At 40.7% G+C, this 24,653-nt stretch overlaps 1 protein-coding gene across 3 annotated transcripts in view; it reads left to right on the forward strand.

Annotated features, from left to right (window-relative positions):
* Nucleotides 1-24,291, forward strand: part of LOC125723505 (anoctamin-1-like) — a 41,048-nt gene extending 16,757 nt beyond the window's left edge. For 2 of the 3 annotated variants that reach the window (XM_049000146.1, XM_049000148.1), the window contains 20 exons: nucleotides 3-54; nucleotides 744-799; nucleotides 1,031-1,072; nucleotides 4,553-4,617; nucleotides 4,716-4,850; nucleotides 8,838-8,998; nucleotides 11,244-11,326; nucleotides 11,857-11,868; nucleotides 13,080-13,151; nucleotides 14,065-14,139; nucleotides 14,524-14,725; nucleotides 14,953-15,064; nucleotides 15,169-15,226; nucleotides 15,492-15,592; nucleotides 16,042-16,187; nucleotides 19,790-19,942; nucleotides 20,430-20,482; nucleotides 21,632-21,816; nucleotides 22,066-22,171; nucleotides 23,671-24,291. In XM_049000146.1, coding sequence (XP_048856103.1) covers nucleotides 3-54; nucleotides 744-799; nucleotides 1,031-1,072; nucleotides 4,553-4,617; nucleotides 4,716-4,850; nucleotides 8,838-8,998; nucleotides 11,244-11,326; nucleotides 11,857-11,868; nucleotides 13,080-13,151; nucleotides 14,065-14,139; nucleotides 14,524-14,725; nucleotides 14,953-15,064; nucleotides 15,169-15,226; nucleotides 15,492-15,592; nucleotides 16,042-16,187; nucleotides 19,790-19,942; nucleotides 20,430-20,482; nucleotides 21,632-21,816; nucleotides 22,066-22,171; nucleotides 23,671-23,910 — 2,109 coding nt within the window. In that variant the 3' untranslated portion in view covers nucleotides 23,911-24,291. The remainder of the gene's footprint in view (nucleotides 1-2; nucleotides 55-743; nucleotides 800-1,030; nucleotides 1,073-4,552; nucleotides 4,618-4,715; nucleotides 4,851-8,837; nucleotides 8,999-11,243; nucleotides 11,327-11,856; nucleotides 11,869-13,079; nucleotides 13,152-14,064; nucleotides 14,140-14,523; nucleotides 14,726-14,952; nucleotides 15,065-15,168; nucleotides 15,227-15,491; nucleotides 15,593-16,041; nucleotides 16,188-19,789; nucleotides 19,943-20,429; nucleotides 20,483-21,631; nucleotides 21,817-22,065; nucleotides 22,172-23,670) is intronic. The other variant, XM_049000147.1, reaches the window with a different exon arrangement.
* Nucleotides 24,292-24,653: the final 362 nt, after the last annotated feature.

Genomic DNA, 24,653 nt, shown 5'->3' on the forward strand with positions numbered 1-24,653 from the left:
AGGTTTTTGAAGTACTGAAGCGCATAAAATGCACCAAATATGAATACAGCATGGGTAATGTTCCCTTTGATTCCCTTTCATTGCTCATTGCTTTGTTTGCATTGTGGATGTTATTCAACAACATTGCACACTTAATCACAGTGCTGGACTAATGCTTAGAGAAGTGTGCTGGTGATTTGAAGGTTGCTGGTTTTTATTAGAATATTTTATTAATTGCATTGGAGATTTCTGCCTGCATTTTCTCTTAAATATTCATAATTCATCTCCAGTTAAAAAAAATATTAGGAAAATTCTTTCCATCTTCCAATCCATTTATGGGGTACAGTTTGGTCGAATAGGAGCCCTGCAACCTTCTGTAGGTAGCATGGGAGGGGACCACACAGGACAGAATGCCAGTCCACATACAGTACAGGGTACACATGCAGTATGGGCAGTTTGCCTAGCTACATGTTTGGCCTTTAAATGTAACTTACAAAAATAAGATTAAGGTAAACTGCTTTACCAAACATTCTTCAGTGTTTAGGATTAAAATTAATTTTCAAGTATCTGCAAGTCAAGTAGATAATCTAATCTATGTCAGGGACATTGACAAAAGAGTTGTCTCTTGAAGTGGTTCTGTGGTTTTTAAAAGTTAGGATATTACTATGTAACAAGTGTTTACAATAACGGGATTTAAAAATTCCACACGTTGCCCCGCTAAATTCATATTATAACCTTTCATGTTTGTCACATTTGTTTCACAGGGATTACGAGCCTGCTTGCTAATGGGGTATATATGGATGCTTATCCTCTGCATGATGTAAGTATTTATCACTGGTTTTGAATTTACAGCTGTCAAGGGATAAATATATTTCCTGGTATTTGCAACAGGTGGTACATGTCCTAGACTTTACAGTGCAGGGTACCAACATTCTTCTTGTCTTACATTTTTTTGACGGAATTTGTAACACAATCCTTACTCCTCTGTTGATCGGTTTTTATCGTCTTGGGAACAGTAAGTCTGATGTTTAAGTCTGATCTCTAATTGCAGGGGGACGTTGATGGCGAAAATGCTGACCCCAATGACAGAAAGGTAAGACCCATGCAGAGATCTGTAAGGTACCTCTTCAATCCTCTGCAGTATTAATGCATGGGCCAGTGAGAAGTGAGGGTCCCAGTGGAATGAACACCTCTCTCTGTTTCTGGCCAATGTTACTGCAAGCCTGACAGTTAGTTTTAGTTGTTTTAAACAATTTTATCACCCAGCCCTCGTAGTGAAGGATGCTGGCACCGGTACCACAGCCTCTCCACGGACAAGTACTGAGTACATGTCTGGACATTTGTTTACTGTCACAAAGGAAATCTCTTTAGTAAGTTACTCCTAGAGTGCTGTCTGGATTTCCTCAGCCCGTGAGCACCTTGTTATATAACCCCGATGTTGAGACTAATGGGGGAGATGCTTAAACAGAACGGCTGCTGAGGAGCCTGCTGACGGAGTAGTGTGAACAAGCCAGAACTCTACGCCTGGCCATTCGCCTCCAGCCACAAGGCCCTGCTGTAGAAAGTACAGTCTACACTCAATGCATGACTGACCTTTAATGCCATGGAGTTGTGGAGCAGCTTCACCAACAGGGGCACTGTAGAGCAGGGGAAAGTTAGGACAACATTAGGACAGAATTGGATTGGTGTGGGTTGCGGGCCCAATATTATGTTTTCATGGGACCCAATATCTCTAGCAGCAGCTCAGCTCACCAAAATTTGCACAATGCATGTTTTCATAACATCTTACACAGTACTGGTCTGTAATGAGCCTGAAGCCTATCCCTTGAAACAAGGAAGGGGACAATCTGGATAAAATGCCAAGAGAGACAATTTTTCTATACAACTTAACTCCGTGAACCACCATAATATCTTATTGACCTATCCTTGGTCCGTGATTATTGATGTCAGGTCCATTAGACCTGGTAATGTTATCAAATCCATTCCTTTAGTCATTATACGATATCAATGCACAGTAAGGAGGTATTTCCCTCCTAACAGTTTCTGCCATCCACTATCACCACCTTGAATTCCCTCTGTCATTAACTTACTGGTAACCAGTATCTGTGAATGCAGCTGGGCTTTATTGACTCCTGATTCATTAGGGTGCAGTTTAATGAAAAAACACGGTGTTCTTTAATGGGCTGTTACAGAAAATCCCTGACAAGAAAGAATGTCCTTGAGACCTTGTTAAGCAAGGTTATTGCTAATTTAGTATTCTGGACAGATTATTTACTTGGCATATGACAGAATGCCCAGCTAGATGACGACTTGTAATTGATGGCTTCCCATTAGCGGGAGTTGCAGTCTGTTGCAGGGAAGTGCCTTGCTGACCATGACTATGCTGTGCTGCATGTCTGTGAAGATTCTCAGTCATCTGAGTCATGGTTATCCCAGGAAAGCTTATTCAGTGGCAACTGGGCTTGTTTAGTTCCTTGAAAACATTTCACCCTTCATCCCAGAGGGCTTTCTCAATGGAATTGATTTGAATTGCAAAAGCCCTCTGGAATGAGGGGCGAAACGTTTTCAAGGAACTAAAGTCCAGTTGCCACTGAATAACCTTTCTTGGGCTGTGCTGCATGACACGCATAATGGGGGTGGCATGTCTGCCACAAGGAGGCAACGCAAAAAAGCTGGTGTCTGTGTTACAATATCAGGATGGGATGGCAGAATGGCAAATTTTTTTAAAATTTTTGTGGCCATACTAAAATTACAGTGATAAAAAGGGAATCATGTAGAAACAATATCTTAGCCTCGAGACTCAAACACGGGGGCTAGATTTCCAAGCCAACAGCGCCGCTACTGATCAGGCAAAATGAAGAAGCCAGCAGGCCGGGTGTGAGCTGAGACGTGACTCATAAGGCCTGGCATCTTCCCTGACCCAGTATGCAAAAACACGCATGCAGATGGAATTAGGCTGACCTCCCCCTCCCCCACCCCCCACAGTGTGCCAGATAACCTGAGACAGCAGGCCGCCACATCACACATTCACAAAGCTAGCATCAGTGCCTCCGGATTTATTTGTGAATGTCTTAGTGTTTGGGCACTTAGGCAAATGAAAATTATAACCGGTAAGAAAATACCCAGTACCCAAATAATTCTTTCTTTTAAATTTCCATTTCTGCTTATCTGTTCCTAAACATTACATATCTGCCATTACCTGCTGTAGGTGAATACGTCATGCATCAACACGCAACAAGCTCACATGCGTGACAACATTACGAAAGAACGAATGGTCAAAAGTTTAGTTTCGCTTTATTCATGAAAACGACAACAATTGACACACATCGAATCCATTCTTAAATTTCTGGACTGCTGACATTACTTGTCCGTGCCTTAACTTACAAAATGTTTTTAAATGCGTGATCAGAACCTTTAATGTCTACGTTAAAATGCGTTATCGTTAAAACAGTAAATCAGCATTTTCATTAAATACATGCAAATCTCAAAATGCTCCTTTTTTTTAAGTATTTTTTTCTGAAGTATGAAACAACAACCTAAATAACTGCCTGTTTACGTCAGACAGACTTGGCAAAAATATCATTACAACCCTTAATGCGTCGTCTTCCAAATACACCCACCATCAACAAACACAAACATCCACTTTTATTTGAAATCCTTAAAATAATCAGTTAACCATTTTTTTCGTCGCCCCCAAGCACCAACTCCTATTGATATGCCATGTGTGGGAAAACTTAACACAGAACGACAAAACTGCTGATGAAATCAGCCACGTTGTATTTGCTGTTTTTGCTCATTTTCCACCGAAGAAGCTCTGCAACAAGTTGTCATTTCTCAACTGCAGTGATGAAATTAATTCATCCTCCGATGAAACTTGTGTTACGGATGAGGATTGTTTTTTAAGAAGAAATCATTTTAAAGACTGGCACAAAACAAGCTGATTGTTCTTAATCATACAAAAATGGTTATTTCCCTATTCGGTCATACTTACAATTCCTATTGCTTTAAACAAACATAAATTACAAATTATATGGTTTTGTCTTCTCACACTCATATTCCACAGTAGACAGACCCATTGACCGGCTGATTTTGGTATGGGGAGTTCCCAAGGTCAATATCATTCATATTTATGACCACAGTTGTTTGCCCATGTAGACAATTGAACAGAAACAGTAACATAGTTATGATTTAGGTCTGTTTAAGCTGCAGGGATTTTTCTGAATGACCTGCAGACAGGAGTGTTTTTACTCCCATTGCTGCTGGGACATTTTGAATGATCAGAATAAAGATATTTTTGTTAAATATTTGTCCTCTTTTTTTTTGCCTTTATGGAGTCGAAACAGGGAATCGATAAGAACCAGAATCGAAATTGATAAAATTCAAATAATACCCAACCCAAGTCATTACTGCAATCTCCTCTCACCTGAGAGAGGAGAGCAGCCAAGACAATATGAAACACAATGGCATCTGTTTTGTATATAAAATTACCCTTCCCTCAGGATTTATATTGTTTTTAGTTATGAAAGTAACAGGAGTTTTTCTAAAATGTTTCAACTTTCTGATCCCCCTGCAGCTTTTGTATGAAGAGTGGGCGAGTTACAGTGTTTTTTACAAGTACCAGCCCATTGGCCTGATCAGGTAGGGCTGCTCACATGCATGTCGTGCTGTTTACACCGTCTGATTTCCCCCTTCTTCAGCACATGCCTTAAACTATCCCCATTGTAATTGTCTTCCAGGAAGTACTTTGGAGAGAAGATTGGCCTTTACTTCGCATGGTTGGGTGTATATACCCAGATGCTAATCCCTGCCTCCGTGGTTGGGGTCATTGTCTTCCTATACGGCTGTGTCACGGTGAATGATGACATTCCCAGGTATTTCACATCTTTGTAAATCTCCATCTTCTGGAATGATGATGAATGTTGTGACGGCGGCAGTCTGACCTACTAGCAGGTTTTCCTAATGAAATCATATAAGTCATACAACCCCATTTCCAAAAAAAGCTGGGAAGGTGTGTAAAATGTAAATAAAAATAGAATGTAGTGATTTACAAATGATTTATAAACATATTTAATTGAAAATAGAACAAAAACAACATATCCAATGTTTAGACTGAGAGATGTCATTGTTATATGACAAATGTACGCTCAATCTGAATTTGATGCCAGCAAATTGAAAACACAGTTTATATAAAACTCACTGTTACTACCTTTCTGACTTGCAGACCGGATTACAAGTCCTCCATAGAAAGACAGACAGATACTTTATTAATCTCAAAGGAAACTGCAAGAAACAAAATGCTCTGCATTACTGAAAATCAGTTCAAGCACAGCAAACTACAAGAACAACACAAAACACACTGATGAGAATGGCCGCCTTTACAGCAGCTTCACATTCTCTACAGCACCTCAGAACTCGCTAATGCTTGTGTGAACATTTTTATGCAGTACAAAAAAACTAGAATGGATGCAATGGCTTAGACTCTGTCTGTGTACATAGATCTCCACAAACCAGGCACGTGTAATAAAGCAGTAATGAAGCTGCTTTCAACCAGTGTGCTGAAAGCCTGAGTAAAAAGGGATGTGTGTGACAGCGGGGGCGATATGTGATGAGTAGCATTTGTCCTTCCTGCCAGACTTCCCTCTGGTTCTCATCCACATCAAGGTATTTTGACATAATTTGCCATGTTTTCAACATTATGTGATCCTCAGTTCCGCCATGAGAATTAACAGGGATCTCCTGCTGTCTCAGTTATGCTTGTACCATTTATTCCAACAGCTCCTATTCAACACTGGTATGAATACTGGGAATGAAATGGTTTTCATTTCCGCTATAAGATGGAGTATGCTTCACGAATATATTTGAGGGTGCTTTACACTCCATCCTTCTGTCACAGTTCAAATATTTTAGTCTGGCAAACCTCTAAATGACAGTGAGTGTCTTTTAGTATGAGTTTAAAGATTTGAGCTTCAATATGATAATATTCATATCGAATTAGTAAATATACAGCACCCGTACATTGGTCGTCAGCTTTAATGCCTCTTTTCCCTGTTTATGAAGATGGATATGTTGCATTCCTTTGTTTGATTGTCAGGAAAGCTTTTATCAGCTAAAGTGTATTACAGAGGTATCCTCAATTGAAATAGTTTCAGTATAATTACTGATTAGTGTAGCTTCTTAATGGATGTTATTTACATAACAAAAAGTACCAAAGCAGTGTTCAAGACATTTTTCTTTTAATTTGGGTTTCTCAAAATGACCGTCATTTGTCTAAATAACAGCTTCACTAACGAGAGGCATTCAGCTAACACGTTTCAGCAGGAAGTCGCATGGCACCCATCCCAGCTTCTCCAACAGCTCACAGAAGTGTATGGTGCTTGTGGGCTGCTTTGCTTTGAGTCAGTTAGGCTCACACAAGTACACAATGATGGAGGACTGGAGACTGGACGGGTTGTGTCATTAGTTTGAGTTGACCGTCAATGTTCTTTTTTTAAGTTGTGCCACGTATTTTGGGTTATCTTGCTGAAAACCGAAGATAGAATGATCTGTAATACTGGTGACATACCTTTGAAATTGAATGATAAATGAATTGAAAACAAAATTGAATGCTAAAATAGCCATGCTGGTTGAGATTGCCATAGATTATGTAAAGATGGTCAGAGTGCCAGACCATGATTCTTCTCTATGCTTGGGAATGACACACACAGCCGTCACCATCTCTAAATTTTGTAAATACACAGGAGTTAAATTCTCAAATTTTGATTTATCAGTCCATGACACTGACTTACACTCCTCAGACATCTAGTATTCTTTTGCCCTAGGCAAGTCCATCCCATCCATCCATTATTATCTGCTTATCCAGGGTTCGGGTTGTGGGGGTAGCAGCTTCAGGAGGGGTACCCAGACCTCCCTCTCCCAGTCGAGAGAGAGAATCCCTACGGTGTGTCCTGGGTCTGCCCCGGAGCCTCCTCCCTGTAGGACATGCACGGAAAGTCGCCCAGGAGGCATCCGCGCCAGGTGTCCAAACCACCTCAGCTGGCTGCTTTCGGCGTGGAGAAGCAGCGGTTCTACTCTGAGACTCTCCCGGATATCCGAACTTCTCACCCTATCTCTAAGGGAGAGCCTAAACACCTTGCGGAGAAACCTCATTTCGGCCGCCTGCATTCATGATATCATTCTTTTGGTCATTACCCATAGCTCATGACCATAGGTGAGGGTAGGGTGGAAGATGGAATAGATCGAGAGCTTTGCTTTCCGGCTCAGTTCTTAGCCACGACGAACCGATTAAGCAGCTGCAAAACTGCAGACGCCGCTCTGATCTGTCTGTCCAGTTCTCGATCTCGCCTACCCTTGCTCGTGAACGAGACCCCGAGATACTTGAACTCCTCCAATTGAGGCAGTATCTCCTCCCTGACCAGAAAAGGGCAATCCACCCGTTTCCGGCTGAGAACCATGGTCTCGGGCTTGGAGGTGCTAATCCTCATCCCCGCTGCTTCGCACTCAGCTGCAAACCGCCCCAGAGCACGGTGGAGGTTCCCAGCAGATGAAGCCAAAAGGACAACGTCATCTGCAAAAAACAGTGACGCAATCCTGAGGCCACCACGCTGGACACCCTCAACACCCTGGCTGCACCTAGAAATCCTGCCCATAAATATTACAAATAGGACTGATGACAAAGGGCAGCCCTGGCAGAGCCCAACACGCACTGGGAACACGTCCAACTTATTACTGGCAATGCGGACCAAGCTTCTGCTCCATTCATGCAAGGGCAGGAACAGTAGTAGGCCCTGAACCCCGTACTACTGAAACGCCCCACCACAGAGCACTTCGGGGAACCCAGTTGTAAGTGTTTTCCAAGTCCACAAAACATACTGTATGTAGACTGGATCGGCAAACCCGGCAGGCTGCCTCCTGATCCACAATGCATCGAACCCCTGACATTTCCTTTTGCGGGTGGTGGGCCCACCTGGGGACGGTGCCGCGTACCTCTTTCGGACTGGGTTTGGCCAGGCCCCACGGGCCAAGGCCCGGCCACTAGGCACTCGCCAATGGGCCCCTCCCCCAGGCCTGGCTCCAGGGTGGGGCCCCGGTTACCTGTATTCGGGCGAGGGAAAGTAGACCTTGCTGTTGTTCTTATTCATCATGGGGTTTTTTTCGGATTGCTCTTTGTCTGACCCCCCCACCTAAGACCTTTTTGCCTTGGGAGACCCTATCAGGGGCTAATCCCCCTGACAACATGGCCCCCAGGGTCAATGAGGCAGGCAAACCATGATAAGCTGGCAATCCGAGCCCCCCCCTCTTATTGTGTGCTCTTCACAATGGCTACTTTGCTTACATCTGCTTAGGACTGTCATGCTCTCTCCTGAACCGAAGCATCTGCACTTATAACAGCAGTCACATGATCTTGTATTTGTGGGTAAATTTATTGTTGAACTGTTCAAAAATCAGACAAGGACAATATTACGCTTAGGTCAGTGTTTCACATTTTTGCTTAATCACATGTATGAATGCAGCTACTCATGGTTTCCTAATTGAATAAATGCACATATCATAATAACATACTGAATGTCAATATACAAGTGTGTACAGTTTAAAGCATATAATTATGGAAGACCTTGTTTCATGCAGGTGTACTCAAGCTTTTGATTTGGTTCAATGTGTACATTTTTTCCGCTGGATGTATTTCAACGAACAGCCATATGTCTCTTCTCAGTGACTGTTCGCATAAGCATTGTCTTTATCTGATTTCCATTCAGCAAAATGTCATCAGGAGCCAATTGTCAGGAAACGTGACGTTTTTTGAGGGACACCCTGATTTCAGTTGTCATTTTGCTTGTGTGCCAATGTCACCCTCCCACCAGCATGGAGATCTGTGACAAGAGGAACAACATCACCATGTGTCCGCTCTGTGACCGCGCCTGCAGCTACTGGAACCTCTTCATGGCCTGCGGCACGGCCAGAGCCAGCCACCTCTTCGACAACCCTGCCACAGTCTTCTTCTCTGTCTTCATGGCCTTGTGGGGTACGTGCACAAGCTCCCCGTTCCTGAACACGTCAGTCTCGCATCAACATCTCCATCCTAGTCCATCATGGACTAACAAATTGTGTTGCCAGTTCTCATTGTGTATTGTTTTTAGCTGATGTGTCTTTGCTTCCATCCTTTGTTATTTTGAAGATTTTTCAGATCTGTGACCAGGTGTCATCTGAGGCTGAGCCCAGAGACCGGAAGGGGGAGTTTGCCCTGATAAACGTTGCGGAGGGGCACTCTATCATTTATGTGACTTGTTTCACATGATGCATTTAGTGTTGTTCACACTTAGTAAATGTGCTTGGGCCTGTCTTCTGTTAGCTTGTGCACAGCTCTGAATTTGGTATTTCAGGACAACACAACCACGTTATACACATAACGAACAAAACATGATTTGGGTCTTTGTTGAAAACATCCGGGCTTAAGTATCAGTAGCCTGACCTTAGTGCCACTGCTGACTGTAATCAGTACAATTTTACCATCGGTAGCTTTACTCTTATTTATCTTAATAAGAACATACTGTAAGAACATAAATTTACAAACGAGAGGAAGCCATTCGGCCCGTCAAGCTCTTTTGGGGAGAACTTGACTAATAGCTCAGAGTTGTTAAAATCTTATCTAGCTCTGATTTAAAGGAACCCAGGGTTTTAGCTTGCGCTACACTAACAGGAAGACTATTCCATACTCTAACTACACGCTGTGTAGTCAGAGACTATCCACCATGTTCTATCAAATTCCAATATTTATTTGAAATGGTCTAATTTTCTGTTCAAACTGAGATCCTATTCATCCAAAAGTGCTGTTTACTAAGCCACTATGGCAGAATACATGACATTAATCAGATAGCTTAAGCTTTCCCCACTCTCTCTCTGCTAGCGTATATATATATATTTTTTTACTATATTTTAAATACGCAAATGACTTTAAGAATGTAAAGTGTTCAATGGAAATGTTGCCATTTGTGTATTATCTTTACCATTGGGAAAGAGATTAAAGTTATAATTAAGTGTACATTTGAAAATGAACATTACAGTGAATGACTAAAATAATCGTATTTCTGTAAGGAATTGCCGTGGTCACCACACTGCTGTTCGTTGAATGACTCCTCCTTTGCCATCTCTCTGCTAGCTCTGTGCTGACAGGCTGTGTTTATTCTCTGAGAGTGAGAGGGCAGACAAAGGCTGGCAGGGGATCCACTTCTCTTTTTCGTGCCTGTGTGCTGTTCATTGTCAGGAGACTGAGCGACTGTAGGAAGCAATCGACTTGAGCGGTGTATGGGGCTGTGGGTTCACTTCCAGAGGATGATTTAATGTCCTGCGTTATGAGTGTGAGTGTGTCTTGTGGATGTTATTGTGAGGAGAGATGTATGTAAAGGAAGTATTTTTAGCAAGGCTTTGGACAGGCTGTTATGTCTGAGTTTAATAAAGGGTCTGCAGTGTACTTTATAACTTGCTGGAGAGCATTCTGTTTAGCAATAGGTTTGTTCTAAAATTAATCACATTCCAAAGCATTCATTGTCTGTTTGCACGGTGCATTCTCAAATCAAAGCCACCTTTTATTGTATTTGTTTGACATTAGTGCTAAATAAGGGTAAAATGGCGGTGTTTGTTTTTATGTACATTGGTCATAATATGCTAAAAGAAGGCTTGAAATGGTTTGGGAGTCCGGCATTTACAGGAAAGTGATGACACAACTGATCCAGGGAATTGACAGCTTAATTCAGTCTGGCATCAAGTATGTAGGGTGATTTGTTCCTCTGTGTCTGTGATCGGAAGGTTGCCGGTTCAAATCCCGCGGTCAACAGAATAGACGCGTCACCATAAGGCTCTTAATCCTGAAAAAATGCTTCTGGGGTGCTGGATAAATGCTTGACCCTGTCCCACCCCAAGAGTCGCTCTCAGTTGTACGTGTGTGGGTGTTTTTCAAAGGAGAGCAAAGTACCGTAGGGTATGTGAAAAGCAAAGAAGTCCTATGTGCCTCTACTGGTATTTGGTATTTGTACATATGCAAATAAAATATCATTTCTGTTGAATCAAAAAAAAACATCTGAAGCTGAATTGTGGATTTGATTCTGCAGAACCTTAAACTAAAAACCAGTTATTTTTCTAGTTTTGACAGCAAGATATATAAGGCTGTATAAATAATGGTGAGAAGGGGGCAACATGATAATGTAATAATAAAATATTAATTATAATAATAACATAATATGGAAATAAATGTACTCCATTATGCATCGCAGCTGCCATGTTTATGGAGCACTGGAAGAGGAGACAGATGCGACTGAACTACATATGGGATCTGACAGGCTTTGAAGACGAAGAGGTGAGAGAGAGCATGAGAGCTGCCTGTGTGCTTGTCCTTGTCTGCCATGTCAGGGATCGTGTTTGCTCTCCTTTTATGAAGGCACCTCAGTCCTGAGCAGCACTGTCTACCTTGGCGTTATGTCACAGGTGTGAATGGTGTCCAGTGAGAGTGATTTGTAAGTAATACTTATGTGAGTGTTAGTCAGTGACAGTGAGTCCTTACACCTGCATGCACAGGAAGTTGAATGAGTGCCTTGAAGATTTTGTGAATTAGTTTTAGAGGAGAAATACATTTCCATGTACAGGCAGGAGACATTTCCTAACTTGCAGATCCTACCTTAACTGTTTGGTAACTATGGTAACTAAGGTTAGGACCTGATTTAGGAAAGAAAGGCACTGCAGATGAACAGTTCAAAGTTCCTATCCTAACTTAAGAGAGGAAAAGTGAATTACACAAGCTTCCTAACTAAAATCTTAAACTCTTCTATAATAAACTTGTCGTCTTATCTTGTCTTTCGTTTCCATGTTTTTCATCGGGTTTTCTTGAAGGAAGCTTTAAAGGTTTGCATTACATTTTTGCATTATTTCATGTCTGTCTTGAGGCTGATTGCTTCATACTAGCCTCTTTCTGCAGCTGCTCACTGCAGATTTTCTGGGATTCTTCCTCACTTCACATATTGAGTTAATGCTCTCCAGTAGCATTTTTATGGTCTTATCTCTTTGCCCCTTTTGCTTGTGGCCTCATCCAAGCAGTTGAACTCTGTTCTACAGTACTGTGCAAAAGTTTGACAGTGAAAGGAAATGCTTAAAGCTATTTATGTGGGTAGTAAGTGTGTGTTTGCTCAAAACAAAAACAAAAAAAACACAATTTAACATTGGAATATATGTAAATTAAAAGTAAACAATAAAAAGTAATAGAAATTTGTTCTGTTCTCCAAAAAGTTACTAATATCTAGTTGGGCGGCTAGATGAACAGCGCTTCAGTTCCCAAACATCTCCTTAAAGGCACCTCAGCCATTCCATGTATTTGTTAAATTTCACCACCAGCTCACTTAATCAATTAAATTTGTTACAAAAAAGCCAGTGAGGTACTGATTAGTCGTACGAGGTGTGTTAGTGGTCAAGTCATAAAATACACAAGTGTGCTGGATGGTTGCTGAAAATCCCGAGGTGGCTTCAGGAGAGGCTTTGAAATGGTTATACTACCAGTCTGACAGACATAATATCATTTTTATGAACATGGAGATCTTTAAGCATCATGTTTGACTGCCTAAGACGTTTGCACAGTACTGTATGTCCACCATCAGCACCAGCTGGCTGCACACTTACTATTTCTTGAGCATTTTCACAGCCTTTCACTTTGCTGGGCACGTCAAACCGCAGGAGCATCACGAAACTCCTTCTTTCCACACTTATGGATTGACCCTGCCTTTCTTTGATGGGACTGTGCTACCATTTTTTATTTTTTTTGGTGGTTTCGGTGCACTGCTAGGAAAAAATGGCAAGGAGAAATGATAAAGATACTTCAACAAACTTGGCAGAGTGCTTCACCCACCAAAAATATGCATGGCACATCTCAATTATGTTTCTTCATGTAATGAACCAGTAACTACTCATAAAATTGCTGGGAAACCTACAGGAATGAATCATCCACAAGTTCTTTTTTGTTCCATGTAGCCAATGTAATACAATGTGAGATCTATGATGATCATTAAATATGCCAGTATCTTGTGACTGGTGTCTGTATTGCATGTGCATTTTATTACATCCAGGATCATCCGCGAGCTGAGTATGAGTTTCGAGTCATGCAGAAGTCGCTAAAGAAGGATCAGAATGCACAGAAGGTATGGGGTTTTCAGGGTATTCAGGGGAGGATGATTTTATTTTATTTACTTATCCAAAGCATGATGTTTCCCTGAATACAGCATCTTTTTTGATATATGTATATGTCATGCACTTACAATATCCACATATTTTGCATCCCCAGTGCTTGGTTTAGTCCTCCTTGGTTCTTTTGTGTTCTACTGGAAGATTCGCATAACCAGATGAATATAGCTCAGTTAATACTGTAATAACCAGAGGTGGACATTTCAGGTCCCGAAAGTAAAAATCCAGACCAGTATTTTGTTTAAACCAACCAACCAACCAGCTGAGTGTAAAGAGTCAGTCATAGTATTAAAGTGGTTGGTTGAAACAAAATCCTGGTCTGGATTTTTACTTTCTGGACCTGAAATGTCCACCTCTGATAACTGCTGGGACAGTGTATTCCTCCAGTCATCACTGTGCTGGGTATATTGCAGGTACAATCAAATGATCATATTTGGAGTTGCAAGATTTACTACGGTCCATTTACCAGTCCGTATTTGATTAAATACAGCTGGCTAAGATTATTGTTAGATTATATTTTCACTGCAGATTTCGATCAAGAATGAGCATTTATTCTATAGTATAATGAGCACATTGTATAGTTTCATTTTCTGTTGAATAGCTTCTGAAATATAATTTGATAGTGGTTTTGGTAAATATTTTTAAGGTACAATTTTTACTATAACTGAACTAATTTTTGAGGATCAGCATGATGAAACATTCTTGTAATGAATGTCTGAGTAATTAGAAGATATAATTAGTTTTGTTTGTCAGAGACACCCAGCTTGGAAAGGCAATGTCTGTAATGGGCCATCAGAATATCAGTAGACATATGTGCTGGCATAGACACACTAACACTTACATTATCCTTTGCCATTTACGTTCTCATAGTCGGAAAAAGAAAAATTGACTTGTAAAGACAGACTTCCAGCCTACATGACCAACGTTGTCATGATGCTGTTCATGGTGAGTATGCCGCTTTGCTACACTAGCATATCTCTTTTGGTGGACTCTTTTGATGAGAACTTAAATATTATACTAAAATATTATAGTAAAATATTACTGTGTTGCGGCAATACTATGTTAATATATACTGTTATGTGAGGACTTAGAGCCTAAAACTGCTGCTAGTCACTGACATCATCCACTTGGATTGTATATACTGTATTGTAAAGCATCCTTGAGTGTGAGAAAGGCACTATGTAAATGAAACTTATTAGTATTGGTATTATTATTATTGCTATTATTGTTATTATTATCTCCACCCCCTAGATTGATATGACCTTTTCCATTGTGTTTGGGGTGATCATGTATGGGGTTATTATTTTTCTTATTATCTCCACCCCCTAGATTGGCGTGACCTTTGCCATCGTGTTTGGGGTGATCGTGTACAGGATATCCACCACATCGGCCCTGCACATGAGTTCTGACCCCACCACCCGCTCCAACGTGAAGGTGACAGTCAAGACTACAGCTGCAATTATTAACCTGGTGATTATCATCATCCTGGATGAAGTGTACGGGGCTGTGGCCCGTTGGCTCACCATACTCGGTGAGTTTCGCCATGCTGCTCACACTAATCGATGTTTGTATGCATACTGTATGCAGTTCAGGGATTAGCGTGCGGCATTTTGCAGTAGCCTGATGGTTGAAGATGGCTGAGGGAAATGAAAGTATGCATACAGACTTAAAGTTCATTTCTATGATGATATTTTCACTGATAAAATGCTTCCGCTAAAACTGATTTTAGATTATTTTCAACAATTTCACAATTAACAGAGGTACCAAAGACCGACAAGAGTTTTGAGGAGAGACTGATCTTCAAAACATTCATCCTAAAGTTTGTGAATGCGTTCACTCCCATTATTTACATCGCCTTCTTCAGAGGGAGGTATGTGTCACTCTGTGTCACTTTTACATCTGAGCTGCACTCACAACATACTTCTGTCTATCGAGAAATGTAACTGCATCAAACCGTGTCTTATTTTTCTGTAGGCTTGTTGGTCGCCCTGGAAATTACCTGTATGTCTTTAAATCTTATCGGATGGAGGAGGTAAAAATGACAATGTGTGGTACATTTTTTATGCTATTCAGTCGTTGTTTTCTCATATTAATAGTTACTTTTACAATATATGTGTAAATGTATTTAATATGAGTTCATGTTCATGATAAAACCAATATATTTTATTCTTAATCTTCTACAAATAATTTTAAAAAACATTTATGTTATTATTTTCACCGATAGTTCTTAGTTGTGACATAATGACTGTGCTGGCGCTGTGATTGGTGTGGTGAGGTGACCCTCCCCCCTCCCCCAGTGTACCCATGGTGGCTGTCTGATGGAGCTCTGCATCCAGCTCAGCATCACCATGCTCGGCAAGCAGCTCATCCAGAACAATCTGTTTGAGATCGGAATACCGTGAGTACAGATTTCAGCCATTCAGTGTGTGCACGGTCCTCAGACTCACCTCCACCCCAAACTCCTTCATCACTCCCATCACACGTCACACTTAAGCTGCCTGCACAACAGGTGGAAATTTCGGTCATTTTGCATTATACTCATAGCAGAATTTGCTTTACTGATTTGTAGTTCTTGCCATTAGAAGAGTCCAAATATCACTGTTTTTCCATGACATTTCTATGTTATCACCAAAATTTGTATACTCATGACACTCGAACAGCATATAAGACCCAGAATGTAAAGGCATTGAGTGACTTGAGTCTGTAATCCCTAAGGGGGAATGTGGCCTGGATCGTTTCTTCGTATCACATCTCAGAATAGAAGTTCCAGGCGAAGACTTTCCAGGAACCTCAGTAACAATCCCTCATAGCTTAGGAACATCTGACGTCATGCTCCCCTCCCTGCAGCAAACTCAAAAAGCTGATAAGGTACATCAAGATGAAGAAGGGCGCCTTTCAGGAAGAGGAGCAGCGAGAGAAGAAACTGCAGCGCTATGAGACGGACCACTTCCTGGAGCCCTTTGCTGGTCTCACCCCTGAGTACATGGAAATGAGTAAGTCATGAGGCCGGAAACGCGGCTCCTCTTGGCTTTCGGTTGGTCATCCCCCAAACACACTCTGTCCTTCTGCCCACTATAATCAATAGATGGCAAGATGGTTACCTTGTATTTCATTTGCTGTATGAAACCTGCTATTATGATTATAGCTGGAATGTTTAGTTCTTATTAGTGAAGTTAAGCGTTTTTTAGCATTTTAATTACTCTGATTTCTTTAATATACAGAGCTGTTTAAATGTGAACTCGGTCATTTATAATTATATGCACATACCAGTTATATTAGTGAAAACATGACAGGAATATTTAAAAATAGTGCTGTTAATGCTATACTAAATCATGCTTTAGTTTAATGTACCCATGAAATATTAAATCTAGCTCGCAGTGTCAGAAAATTGGAGCTATATCGCATCCTATATAGGTTTAAAATGGAACAGTGTTTTATTTTTCAATACAGGCCAATATACAGGACAGGTACAAATTATGTAATCCTCGCAATTTGCATAAGACCTAATTGCCTGATTGCAGTCACATGTTCCTTTTTCACAATTAAAAAAAAGTTTTTAAATGAACATTCTTATTTACTGTATATACACAGGATTGTCAACAATAAACAGGAAACAGTATTTACAAATCAAAGTATTTTAAAATCCAGTTATTTCCAATTCCTAGCTCATAAAACAATGAGGAATATAAAAAGACATGTTATGATCGCGTCCAGGGAAGCAGGAGCAGGGAGACGGATAAACGGGAAACGGGGTTTACTGGGAAAACGGCGAGGAACAGGAGGCAGCACAGGTGACAATGAACTAACTTCAGTGACAGAACTGGGGAAACAGACTTAAACGCGGACTTAAGTACACAGGACTACTCAGAAACAACACGAAACAGCTGAATACAATCAGGAATTCACACTGAGGTAATGAGGGGGACGTGACAGATGTATGTGTGGATCGTACGTACAGGTCATTACAAATTAATTGACCAAGTGTAGTTTCTGTTGAGTAAACAAAATACATGAGTGCATTTGAAATGGGAGATATAATATGCATTGTTGTAAAGGTATGTACTCAGATATATGCACAGTATAAAGAATTAGATTCCCATAATACCTAATATAGCAGAATAAGACCAAATTGGATTGGAAGAGACAATATGCATTATTACAATGATTTGAATAAATGTTTACTACCATAAAACCCATAGAATTTATGCACTGCATTCCAGCTTTTGGCTTTACGGTCATGTTTTCTATAGGCAAGAACACAAATAACCAAAATATTTTATTAAATTAAAAATTCATTTGAAAGCTTGACATAGACAAATAAAAAGATGGGGAAAAAAAATTATCATGCAGATTTTAAAAATTATTGGGCTTGGTTTAGTTTTTTTGTGAGAACACTAAACTAATTTGTCTGCAGGATGTAGTGCATTGTGGCGACAAAATAATAATAATAACTGTCCATGGTCCCTCCAGGACTCCATATATATACCAGTAACACAGGTAACCACCTAATTGGTGAGGAAAGATTCTGCAAATTGGCATGTAAGTGGATGTTATAATAAATATAATAAATGAATCGGTGTAGTTACATGTCACAATTGGGTCTCAGAGCATTCAGTTAGAAACATATTATTGCTTTCACATTTCCAGTTGATCCCTTCAGTACTTCTAGAACTTGTACAGGATGGTGAGTGTGTGAGGAGTGCGAATCAGATGGGAGGAGCAGGTGATGGGGTTGTCCGGGGAATACGATACTGTCGTGTTGACAGCCCCCTCCCCCCTTTCTAGGAATTAAGGTGCTGTTTAGTTTAACAGTTTGCATAACGAGGATATGATAAAACTGAACTTTACTTTCTCTGGGGAGCTTTGAGACTAATTGCCAGCCTAGTTTTCTTCGATCTGAAATCTATAAAAACAGAATTGTGGTTTGGTAGATTAAGGTCAAGCCCACTGTGAAAGTATTTTGATCTTTTGGTATGTCCTTTCTGAAAGGGTCAGTTAACTACATCAAAGGGCTTAATATTTTGAGAGCGTTTCTTTTCTCAGCTGGACACTAGAGATTTATTCAGTTTTGTTGTTTATTTATATATTTTGAAATATAAAGAAAGAGACTAGTATATGGAACTGAATTCACCAGGTGCACTATAAATGTCACGTAAAAGCAATTAATTGTTATGACCTTTGCTACAAAAGTCTCTTTAGCTTAACCCATTACAGCAGGTTTTGTTTTCCGATACATAATTGGGGTGCTTTCACTGGATGTGAAATTCCAGTTTATTCTTGGAAGGCTCTTGTTGTCACTGTACTAAGTACTAACAAGGACGAGCCCTTTTGTCTTCTGTCCCACCATTTACGCAAAGTGCCCCAGGTACACCTCCCATTCCCCAAGCTAACGGTGCATTAGCCTGTGGGCTGTGGTATATGCTGAGCACTGTATTCCATCTGCAGTGTAGTGGCCCACATTGAGTTTAATGTAGCACAGCAGATTCCCCCCCCCAACCTATCCTCCAACACTAATAGTACCATTCAATCCTCCACTTTAGTTACACAAGGTCACATTAAGAACCCAACAAACGGAACTGAAGGATAAACTTCCTGCAGTGGCTGCCTCTGAAGCCGATAAAGTCTCCAGTTATGTTTTCCACTTGACAATCTCCCTAAGAATCACTTGGTACGACTCTGATAGCCTGGATGACAGAGATGACAGATGCCACTTCTGAACTGGGTCCCTGTTCTCTGCCTGCTAAAGGTTGCCAGAGGCAGATTCTGTATTGCACTCTACCGTGTGCTACATTACTGCGATGTTCATTCTGCCTGCTCAGGCCACACATGCATATTCCAAGACTGTGAGAGGCCGCTGCGTCTATGGAGGTGCATAAGCACTGCTGGTAAAATGTCCACAAATTCTGCAATTAAGACCAATTAAATTCTGCATTTAAGAGCAAATTGACACTGTAGTAGCTATGTGCATATTAATATACTGTATACATTATGTATTCATAGAATAGTGATACTTCTTTCCCTGGAGAAACTGTTTCCACTTGTCCCATTTGACTCTCCATAAGGCATACAGACACATTTAGAAGTGAGAGTGGGAGTGACACTGCAGTGTTGGACACATTCTGGAGCAGCTGGGTTTAAGGACCCGACAGTGATATGACTCTGCCAACCGCAGGATTTGAACTGTGACTAATCACAGGCTCAGAATCCTGACCTTCAGAAGTCACACACTGCCTATATGAATATGCATATGAATTTTGTGTCAAATTGAAACTGCAAATGAAAATATTTTAATACAAATACATTTGGCATGTCACCTAGTCTACTTTTACTGTAATCCTTTTATAATTCTGTCTGGTGGTTCCTCACTTGAATGGGGACCTCCTGACACCTTCCCCCGATCCCTTGGGTAAACCCTGCAGATGCACATCCTCACTGCCTTCTGTGTAGAAGATTCATACAATGATATTTATGCAACACGTTGAAAAAAAAAAATCACACGATGGCACCCGGCACTTTTTATTTGCCTTGATTCCTCAATAATTTGTGTACCACTTAAATATGGGTGATTTTAAAGGGAGTCCTTCTGTTTCCACAGTCATCCAGTTTGGCTTTGTCACTCTGTTTGTGGCGTCCTTCCCACTGGCTCCGCTCTTCGCCCTGCTTAACAACATCATCGAGATCCGTCTCGATGCCAAGAAGTTTGTGGCAGAGCTAAGAAGACCTATAGCTGCGAGAGCAAAAGACATTGGTGCGTTAAAAGTGTTGTATTATTTAGATATGAGTGTTGTATTATTTAGGAGTAAGTGTATTCTGGAAAGTTAAAAACATTTTTTGACCCAGAGACGATGACCGCTTGTCATCATGTTAAGTAATCCGAGTTGGATTTATAAACAAGATTTAACCTTGACTAATCTTTTTATCAATTTGTTTTGCAGTTCTGCACATAATGCTGGTATTTCTCCAAAATTTGTGTTTAAAATGTCATAGATTTGTACAGGTTTCCTTTCAAAGCATTAGATTCTAGGACACAACAACATAACTATAGATTTATGGTGCTACACCCTTTATACAGCACTTCTTTGGTCATCTGGGTCTCCTGTTCAAGATTCATAATTTGCACATTATTTCCATTTCCAAACAGATTGGGATGACCCTCCTGCAATAATACTGTAAGAAGCAGATGTGAATTTAATCCTAAATATAGAACTGAGCACTGATGATCTCTTCTCATTTAGGTATCTGGTATAATATCCTAAGTGGGATTGGCAAAGTGGCTGTTATTGTGAATGTAAGTAATCTTTTTAAACATTTGGTATGTGTGGTTTAATTTCTGGTACTTCTGTAGTGACTTGTTGGCAGTTTTGTCTTCAATTAAGACATTTAATTTTATACACCGGAGAATGAAGATCGACATGCTGAGGAAGATTTATGGTAGGGAGATACTCACTCAGGTTATGAATTCTCTCTCACTCTCAGACTGTAACAGAACAACAAGATGCTCCTCTGCTCCATTAAAGGCCTGCTCTCCTGTGACCTCGTATTAAAATTCAGAGCAGGCCTTTGTAAAACTGTAAATGTACAGCCCTCTAATCACTGTTTTCTTTCTTTTGTGTGGAATCTTACCAAATATTCCTCCCTCAGGCTAAAATCACACCTTATATGGTCAGCTGTGACACAGGGCTGCCGGTGGCCTCTAAGCCCCACAATGGGCATATGTCCAAATAAACCATCCTAAGATCTCAATCTGCTTTATTTAGTGACCAGTTTTGAGCAGTGGTAGGTGTTGGCTCCCCCTCTGGCTTGCTGCTGATGGCAAAGGGACAGGGAATAGGGAAGAGACAGTTTGCTAAGATTTAGAGTGTGATGTCACCAAGAGGAGAAATTCAGACATTTTAATCTAGGCATAGGACATGGTGTAAGGACGTTACCGGGTGCCGTCTAACTGCCTGGTTCAACACAACAAAAACGACAACCTGAAAAAAGCCTGTGACTGACAGTGGGTGATAATCCTGCCCACTGGGGGTTGTGAAGCTGTATGTCTGACATTGCTGGTACGGAACTCTAGCTAACAGTCCATGATTCAGGGGAGGCCAAGCATTTCCTGGAATGCTGCCAACCCACCAGATTTTCCAGGCTTAAAAGCTAAATAAATGGAAACTTTTTATTGAGTTGTGTTGGTTCTATGTGAATTCGAATCAAAAAGTCCAAAGGCCATACTGTACCCTACTTTGTATTCTTTGGATGACACTTAGCCCCATGTTTAAGATCAGGTACCGTTGTCACTGAAATGCAGTGACCACAACATTGGATTAAAAGAATAGTATATTGCCTGGGTAGGAACTCTCTTCTACAGCATTTTTGCCATGTTAGTAGAAGATTATTCTTTAACACCCACTTTGACATTAACATCACTACATTGGTTTGCTGTCACCCTCAGGCATTCGTGATATCATTCACATCCGACTTCATTCCCCGCCTGGTCTACCAGTACATGTACAGCCCAGACGGCTCCATGCACGGCTTTGTTAACCACACCCTTTCCTACTTCAACGTCAGTGACTTCGAAGTGGGCAAGGACCCTCTGGAGCCTATGCACTTGGGGTACAGGGTGGAGATCTGCAGGTACAGGCGCCCAAGAGAGTTAAATGTGAAGTTCTACTCTTTGTTAAGTCCTGTGCGATTTGCATCATTTTGATCATAATTACACAATGGCTAATTCCTAACAATAAATACAGATGCAGAACTACTGTAGGCACCAAACTGACAATTTTAAGCCTATTGCAGTTTTTTAGCTCTATAAAGTGACTGTATAGACTTCTTGAAAGTCTCGGTTCACCAGTGTGTTTAATGTACCTTCCGATGTTTCTTCAGGTATAAAGACTACAGGGAACCCCACTGGTCGCAGACTCCCTATGAAATTTCTAAGGAGTTCTGGGCAGTGCTAGCAGCCAGATTGGCATTTGTTATAGTTTTCCAGGTAAGACCCCCCAAGAACCACCATAGACTGCATATTGGTGTGGAAGATGTATATGTGTGTAATAAATGTGTTGCTTTTTAGTACCTCAGCAGTCTTACATATGAATAAAGCTTTAGGGGTCTATTCTCCCACTTAAGACAAAAGCTCAAGACGAAAAGTTACCCGCTTTTGAGTTAAGCATGTTCTCCCCTCATCAATGCCCACCACACTCGAAATTTGAAAGAGAAGGTGCGCATGTGCAAGAAGTATCATTATAGTATTCATCAAACAAGAAAAGGGGGTTATGCTCACAGCGATGTTGCCAGTACGCAAAATGTGGAACGTGGGTTATTTAGTTTACACTGTGACCCTAAACAAAATCAGCCGAACATTTTTATTTTGCAAATGAAAACATGATGGTAATCTACTACACTTATACTGTATGTGGTCATTCTCACGAACATGAGAACCTTTGTAAACATTTCACGTTTGTCAGTGTTTGTATTTTGTGCCGAGCGATTGACATTTAACAATGTCACTTGATTCCTGCCTAATGGAACTATATAGTGCTTGCATATACTTGTACATTTCTATATTCAATTGTGTATTCTTGTATAATTCTCATACAATTATATTAAATAACAGGAGTTTTGGATTGCAACATTTACTTCTGAATGTATAAGTAGTTTTTGTTTTGTTACGCTTGGCTTTCTGAACACTATAACATTATGTTTGGCTGGTTAGAGGCGTGTGATTGTAGTACAGCCATCCCGAGTGTGCAGTGAAAAATTCAATTAAAAGTGCTTTATTCAGTAGCAGAATGCATGTAAAAGGTCATTTACATGTGACGCCTATATTTTGGTGTTTCTCTGGCCAAAGTGAATAACTAGCCTTAGTGCACTTAAACCCCAGACTGTAGTCGGTGAGAGAATATGCTTAAGTGGAAACCGCTTCTACATTTTTGACTTAACGTCATGCAAGAAAAAGTAGTCACAAATTATACCATACTTGATCACAATCAGTTCTGAATTTGTGCAGTGAGATTGCATTACTCATTTTTATATACCTGGAAATAGTGTTTACAGTGATTCTTTTGTGATTTTTGTGGCGGCAAATTCTTTGCAGTCTTTAGATTCTGTGGTGCATTTAATGACCATATCAGAACAGGACTTCTGACTATTTGGAATAATCAATAATGGAGTCTATGGTGTAATAAATATATTTAATGGCATTTAAAATTCACCGTAAGATTTTTGCAAAATTAGGTGAATCAATAATAATTTTATGTTATGTTCAAAGGCTGTAAAAGGTTGTAAAAATTCTTAATTTTTTTTGTTAAATTCCTGGATGTTCCATAGTTCTCAAAGAGATGTGATGGAAAGAAACAGGTGACTGTCTGTCCTGAATCTGACCGTTATTTTTGCCACATTTTCAGCACTGCAGGTAGAATTTCCCATTGCTCTCGGAACAAGAGACGGTGGAGGAGGATTATTGTGAATGAACAATCTTTTCTTGTTTAGAACGTGGTCATGCTGATGAGTGACGTGGTGGACTGGCTGATTCCAGACATCCCCAAGGACATCAGTGTGCAAATCCACAAGGAGAAGATCCTTATGGTGGAGCTCTTCATGAAGGAAGAGAAGGGCAAGATGCAGAATTCAGATAGCATGGCTATGCGGGCCGACAAAGACAACTGCAACAACCACAGCTCAGTGCCCCGCTCAGAGTCCACCCCGAATTCACACGGAAGTGTCTACTAGCATCCATCCACACGTCTTTGTATCCGTATGTCTTTCACTAGCCCATCGGTGTCCTTTAATGTAGACTGGACATTCCACAGCGGGAGTGTTATCCCCAAGGAAGAGGTTGGAGCAGAACCTGTAGCTATCACAAAACACCGTGCATTTCTTAAGTACTTGCTCTGCAGAGCACGACAGATGCTGTAAGCGCATTTTAAACAGTTTGTGAATGTGTGCATTTATTTGTATTCTTTATAAAATGTCCAATAGAGAGAAAAATATTTTATTACTAAACTCTTTTTTTTTTTTCTTTTTCTGTTCTGCTGTTTGTGCCTCTTTTTCTGTTATGTATGTTATGCTTTTTCAAGCTATCCTTACAATAAAACAAGCTAATTTGTTTTATATTCAGTTCATGTCAAGTTTGTGCATCTAAAGTACGAGCAGTGATTTATCAGGGAGTAATGGGAAAACAACTCCCAAACGATTTCCTCCCCCATTCATCCCAAATGACGTTTCCTAAGAGTGCAATTGGCCCTGACACAGCGGTGGGTGGGAGAGCTGGAGACAGTGTGTCATCGCCACCAAGCCATAACTTGGGAAGGGATACAGTGAGCGGTCTGTCAGGTTTCACCTTTGGTCATGAGCTTCCTGTCCGCTTCTTCCATTACATCTGTGCCACCTGGAGGAATTCTTTGTGAAGAATAGTGTTGGGTCTGGAACTATTCTAGACCTGCACAAATGCCATGCTACTTTGTATCTCTCTC

This window comes from Brienomyrus brachyistius, unplaced genomic scaffold, assembly GCF_023856365.1.
Source record: "Brienomyrus brachyistius isolate T26 unplaced genomic scaffold, BBRACH_0.4 scaffold49, whole genome shotgun sequence".
Classification (NCBI taxonomy): domain Eukaryota; kingdom Metazoa; phylum Chordata; class Actinopteri; order Osteoglossiformes; family Mormyridae; genus Brienomyrus; species Brienomyrus brachyistius.